Source organism: Nilaparvata lugens, unplaced genomic scaffold (assembly GCF_014356525.2).
Source record: "Nilaparvata lugens isolate BPH unplaced genomic scaffold, ASM1435652v1 scaffold3890, whole genome shotgun sequence".
Taxonomy (NCBI): domain Eukaryota; kingdom Metazoa; phylum Arthropoda; class Insecta; order Hemiptera; family Delphacidae; genus Nilaparvata; species Nilaparvata lugens.
This window is the reverse complement of record NW_024090492.1, coordinates 16,774-23,097: the sequence shown is the minus strand read 5'-3', so window position 1 is coordinate 23,097 and position 6,324 is coordinate 16,774. Positions and strand designations below refer to the sequence as shown.

Here is a 6,324-nt window from a genome sequence, read left to right as displayed (position 1 = left end):
TAAATAGGTAGTCAAAAATGGGTTATATATCTCCAATCTGTCTCGGAGCTTATTATATCTGGGGATCTGAACTGAGCAGATTTTGAAAGTGAATCAATGACGTGAATCAACCAGAAAGTATAGAATGTACATTCTAGTAGTCCAGTCAAGGAAGGGTTATAGAGGGAAAAGCTTGGAGGACAATTTTCGACCCCGCAGTTCTGTTAAGTTCTGTTATAACAGAACTTACCACCCCTACCCCCTATGCCAAGGGGCTGAGGTTAGTCAAAGGTACCGTTTGGTTTTCCGCATATAACTTGAAAACTATGTATCTTTTAATACAAAATTGATGCTCACATAATTTCCTACAATGTTCATTACCCAAAATTTTCTATATCTAATAGTTTTTGAGATATCATCTCTTGAAGGAATGACATTTTTGAAAAAAAAAACGTTTGCCTCCATTTTTTAATATTCTTGCTCTTATCATTTCTTGAAAATAGATGGAAAAATCCATACTGATTATGAGTTCATAGATATTATTAATTCATTAGCATTTGAATAATGCACTATCTCAGTAATTTCAATATGTAGCTCATAGAACATCCCAATTTGATATTTCAATTCTTTACTTCCATATGTCACCGCCTTACTTTCCTTAACAGAACTACGGGGTCAAAAATTCTGTTCTAAACTCTTCCTTCCAGGCTATACCTTTTTATAAGGCTGTCAAAGGCTAAAAATAAATTTTCTATTCGTGATATTTTTCAAAAGTTTTTCGATTTGTATATCATCAAGCTATCAAATGAAAAAGTTTTCTCAGGAAATTTTTTTCTGATCATTACTTTTTGAGATATGAGCGCCTAAAGATTAAATTTTTGGGACAGAACATTTCAAATTCGGTAAGAGATAAATCCATGAGATTTAGAGAATGGATTCTTCATCGTATTTTTGATATAGTAAATCAGATATTTTCTGAAAATATCAATTTTAAGATAGTTATTCAATTTACTAAAAATAACCAAAAATAACTTTAGTCGAGCTATTTTTGGTAAATTGAATAACTTTTTCAAAAATTGATATTTTCAGAAAATTTTCGTTTTACTAGATCAACAATACAATGAAGAATCCATCATCGAAATCTCATGGATTTATATCTTACCGAATTTGAAATGTTCTGTCCCAAAACTTTAAACTTCAGGCGCTATATCTCAAAAAGTAATGATCGAAAAAAAATGTTTTCCTGAGAAAATTTTTTAATTTTGAATGCTTGATGATATTCAAATCGGAAAACTTTGAAAAATATTACGAGTACAAAGTTTACTTTTAGCCTTTGCACAGCATTGAACATTCATTGCCTGGAGACTTTATGTAACATTCTGTACTCTCTGGATTCAACGTGAATCAGCGTGGCTAAATTTGGTTGAAACCACTAATGGCGGGATTGTCTCTTATGACACACTCGGCATGATGCATCCACACCAGGCACTGCCATATGACATCCTTGTGCATGCTGAGCCAGAGTTTTTGGCCTTCCGTGAAGTTAGCTGGTGGTTCGTCCAGGTTGAATTCGTCACACCACTCTGCTCCGCACGGGTTTGGCACTCGCTTTTCAGGCAGTTCAAGTGGTCCTGGCATTGGAAACTACTAGTGCAGGATCCTCCTACAACAGCAAAATCTGTTATTTATGTTATGAAGAGTAATCATTATAATTATTATAGAGTTAAATCATGATGGAAACTATCAATAAGTACCCTTTATTTTATTGCAACGCTTCTAGTTTCAACTCTCCAAGAGCCATTTCGTGCACCAACGTCGGAGAATTGTTGAAATATTTTTTTAATTTTCAGCATTTTTTTATATTTAAAAGTTATAGGAAATTTGAACAAAAACACTTCAATTTTTGAGTTTCTAGCGTTCCCGAAGTAGGGTACGGTACCATGACTAGAGTATTGAAGACTTGTCAAAATTTTAGAATGGTAATGAAGCTTCTGAAAAGTCCACTCCATACCCATCGTTTTTTGAAAAAATGTGATGATTTTTGAAAAAATGTCACTACTTCTGATTTTTGAAAAAATATCGCGATCTCTGGAGAAGATGTTACAAATTTTCGAAAAAAATGTCACGACCTATTGAGAAAAATTTCACAATTTTTGGAAAAATGTCGCGATTACTGAAAAAGCGACACAATTTTCGAAGAAATGATCCAATTTTGGAAATTGGACAATTGACCCAATTGTCTCGATTTTTACCTAGTCCAACTAATTCGTCTGGAATATCTCCAGCCTCGATCTCTGTTGAGTAACACTTTGGTTGATGATTTTCCACTTTACATTCGAAATCGTCTTGTTGAGCTGCGCAGTTGAGTTGTGCGCATGCGTCCTCACAAACTGCGTACATGCACCATTCATTTTCCTCGCAATCATCATTATTAAGGCAGCCTGAAAATTGCAAATTCTATAGATAGAAATTTAAGCTATTCACAGCGAAAGTCAAATCGATCAACATATATGACGATAGAAATCCTATTATATTAAGCGAGCAATTTCTGTATATCTGTTTATATTTTTATATCTGGCTACCGTATCTGGTTATTTTTATATCTGGTTATTTATGTTCAACGGATCTCGAAACGGCTCTAACGATTTTCACGAAATTTAGAACATAGTAGGTTTATGATATAAAATTCGATTGCACAGAGTCTCATCCTTGGGAAAACTCGCTGATCGACATTAAAAGGATAATTCATCCTTGGCTGAAACAGCTGAGACTTTCGTCGTCTGTGGATAGTAAAAAGTGAGCGAGTGATTCTGTGGAAAATCAAAATATCGCATCCCCGAAATTCAATAAGCTGACGTATAGCCAGCTGTAAAATATAAACTCGATCATTTGAGAGAATTGTGTTCTGTCATGGCTTAATCTATCTATAGTAAGCTCTGGTTCTGTTTATCAATAAATAAAAATAACAAGCGAAGCTCTGTGCCCCGATATTATAAATTAATAAGCAGGGCTAATAATGACTGACCTCCGCTGTCTCGCAATTCTTGCTCGAATTCCAGCTCAGCTGGGCTTTTACAGACTGGAAGGTGGTCTCTGACGACACACTCTCCATCTGGTGGCTTGATCTCGGTACAGTTCTTTCTGGGACAGGGCAGGTCACAATGGTTGCCGTGGCACCATTGGTCGATGTCGCAATCAAAACTGCCGCGACATGCTGAAAAAGTCAACACTTGAAACATAGATCTTGTGGAAATACTTCATAGCAAGGTCATGGAGGAAATAGGCCTACTGTATATATTGTAACGATCCATTTTCGTGAATATAAAAATAGTGTCACAGTCGAATTTTCAAATCTTAACTAATGTTGCAACCCTGCTATCTGCCAACTACCGTAGCAGATAAGGCAGCTGTAGCCGAGCTCTAAGAGATAATATTTCAAAAAACAATTTAGGCACCTCTATCCTTTACCCCATTCCTTACTGGCAAATGATAACAGAAAAGTACAAGAAACAAATGGGCAGTGACGAGAAAGTGTACAGTGCGGTCCCGGAAGCTGCTGGGTAGAGACAGAGACAAGAATAATATAGTTTACTTACTTACTTATCCTTCATCTACGGTAGAGAGTTGCCGTATCGTCTCTCCTGTTGCCGTGTGTCGTGCCGAAAAAAAAAACACATTTTGTCGAAAATATCCAAATACATGAAGTTCGCTGATAAAACCGTGTGCATGTACGCAATCTATTATTAACGTTCTCGGTGAGTACAAAGATAAACATTATTTTATTAATTGTCATTGCCAGCTTCAATCTATGCTTCCCAGACCTAATTACTTTCTATCCACAATCATCCTACATAATATCAATTTTCCTAATTAGATTTTCCTGTATTTTAAAAATAAATTTGATTCCGGACATCATAACCTCCTTTTAAAAAGTTTGCAAATTATTGTTTTTGACCTTTAACTAAAACCTAGCATTCCCGAAACAGGGATGGCGAATAAAATCTCTTACAATATTGACAATACCGTGCTGAGTGTTCTATGCATTCCACATTACTTGGTATTAACAAAGATTCAAGACTTATTATTAGTGATTGACTGATTGATTAGCTGCCTTTATTAAAATCCTGGGAGGTCGAAGTTAGGGCGCAGCCGGCCTATTACACGTAACCCTCACAGTGATTGAGTGAATAAAACGTTGATGACCTGATGTTGTCAATACCACTATATTTGTTTTACATCTCTCACCTAAAAATTGAATACGGTAACTTATTATTAGATTTATTCTTGGACTTGTTCATTTAGACTATGATTATTATCAACAGTAGGTAGTCTAATGTACCAGTAAATGTAGAGGGACCAGGGATCTACTTCGAACTATTATTGAGAGTTTTGTATTATTGAGAGTTGACTGTATATATTTTAATTTCCACTTATTCTTGGACTTCTTTATTCAGTCTATGATATTATCAACAGTAGGTACCGTACCAGAATACATTGATTTTATACATTCACCAGGGATCTACTTCGTACTATCGAGAGTTTGTATTATTGAGAGTCGACTGTATATTTTTTGATTTCTACTCATTCTTGGACTTGTTTAATTAGTCTATGGTATTATCAACAGTACCGTACCAAAATACAATCGATCAATTTCCTTCGATTTATCGGAGGAGCCAGAGGATCAATTCGTATATCGAGTGTCAACTGTATGTATTTTTTTATCATCACCAAATACAATCGATCAATTTCCTTCGATTTACGAGGGCAGAGGGATCAACTTCGTATTAATCGAGTGTCAACTGTATGTATTTTTATTCATCACTTGAGAGACAAAAGTAGCAAAATAATACACTTTAGATAGGTTATGCCAGCTACAAATGATTCATTATTCATACTCGCGATTACTACATAAATTTCTCATCCTCAAACAGTGTATTTGAAGTGACATTACATGTTTTATTGAAACAGTACTTTTCATCACTTGAACAGACAAAAGTAGTGGAATTAGAATACATTCAAATAGGTTACACCAGCTACAAATGATTCATTATCAATACTCGTGATCATAATCAATCTTCTCATCTTCAAACAGCATTTTCCCAACTACTGATATGAATAATGAATCTTTGAAAAGGTTAAGAATATTGAAGTAAAAATTCACTAGTACAACAACACTTGATAATGGCAAAAAAATGACTGAAACTATCTATATCTTGAAATGTTTTGCCAGTCGTGACTAAAATAAAATAGAAAAAAGGGTACTTAAGCTGGGTTTAAACCAAATTTTATTAACAAAATGTTGTTATAACAAAATGTTAATAAATTAATCCTTTAGATTCTGTTAGATTGAACGAACTTGACAAACACATATGTTCATCATGTGTATGATTAAGTTATGTTCAATTTAATAGAATCTATAAGGCGGAGAAATACACATTTGTTGATAACTTTGGTGTAAACGCGCTTTACTATAATAGTTCTTGTAGAAAAATAATTCATTCCGATTTCAAAAGATTCATGAAACAGGTACTTGCTGGAATAGATATAAATATAATATTCTCTCAAATAAATCAGTTTTGACTCACGTTTTCTGGATTCCTCTTTGAGTTTAGTTTCAGGAGATGGATCATAAATTGTATCACATAATTGGTGAGTTATTGCCATATAAATATGAACGTTGTTGAAATGATGATGAAAATATCTGCAAGTACAAACAATATCTCAAATGCAATTTGAAATCTTAACATCGAGGGATTTAATTTAATATTAAGTTTCAAGAAAATTATATAATTCAAAGGGTTTTATATTTTTCATGTCAATTATTTTCATATTTCATTTTTATTTCCTTTTATATTTTTTATTTCTGTTATTTATCAACTGTGCCTGTATTGGAATTGAATGTCAAATAGTTATTTGCATGAATTCTATCTGTCCATTCACTTCATTGTATGATTACCAAAATACATTTTTTTTCGGAAAAATGCATAATTGTTAATTTTCTTCTCATAGAAATAATAAATCTATACTTACCATCATCAATTAATTTTCTAATATTGATTTGTAAACCTTTCTCAAAGATGCAGTTACTGAAAGTTTTTTTGAAAATACACCAATAAGCCTTCACATTCCAATTGAAAATCTCTGAAGAAAATGTCAACCGATTAATAAACATAGTTATTTCATTATTTTTATGATGATTGTTTCTGAGAAAATACATCAAATATAATTTTTATTCCAATCATTTTTTGATGAAATTGTCAATATACGAGGAGTATCGATTTGACGTATTTCAATTTTACCTGTCAATTATTGCGTAGCTCATAGTAGAAATGCAATTGCAAAAAA

The 6,324-nt window shown here is 33.3% G+C and overlaps 1 protein-coding gene across 1 annotated transcript; it reads right to left on the bottom strand.

Moving 5' to 3' along the window:
* Window positions 1-474: 474 nt before the first annotated feature.
* Window positions 475-6,324, bottom strand: LOC120355651. Its single transcript, XM_039444260.1, has 5 exons — window positions 6,010-6,324; window positions 5,565-5,680; window positions 3,005-3,193; window positions 2,232-2,420; window positions 475-1,642 (listed from the first exon to the last, which is right to left on the bottom strand). The coding sequence occupies exons 2-5, from the start codon at window positions 5,641-5,643 to the stop codon at window positions 1,431-1,433; spliced, it is 669 nt and encodes a 222-aa protein (XP_039300194.1). The 5' UTR covers window positions 5,644-5,680; window positions 6,010-6,324; the 3' UTR covers window positions 475-1,430.

Excerpts from the sequence above, each read along its gene's own strand:
- LOC120355651 (XM_039444260.1), bottom strand. The coding sequence starts at position 5,643 with ATGGCAATAACTCACCAATTATGTGATACAATTTATGATCCATCTCCT. Across the intron at positions 3,194-5,564 it reads CAAAGAGGAATCCAGAAAAC|CATGTCGCGGCAGTTTTGAT; the intron begins GTGAGTCAAAAC and ends TGACTTTTTCAG. Across the intron at positions 2,421-3,004 it reads AGAATTGCGAGACAGCGGAG|GCTGCCTTAATAATGATGAT; the intron begins GTCAGTCATTAT and ends TGCAATTTTCAG.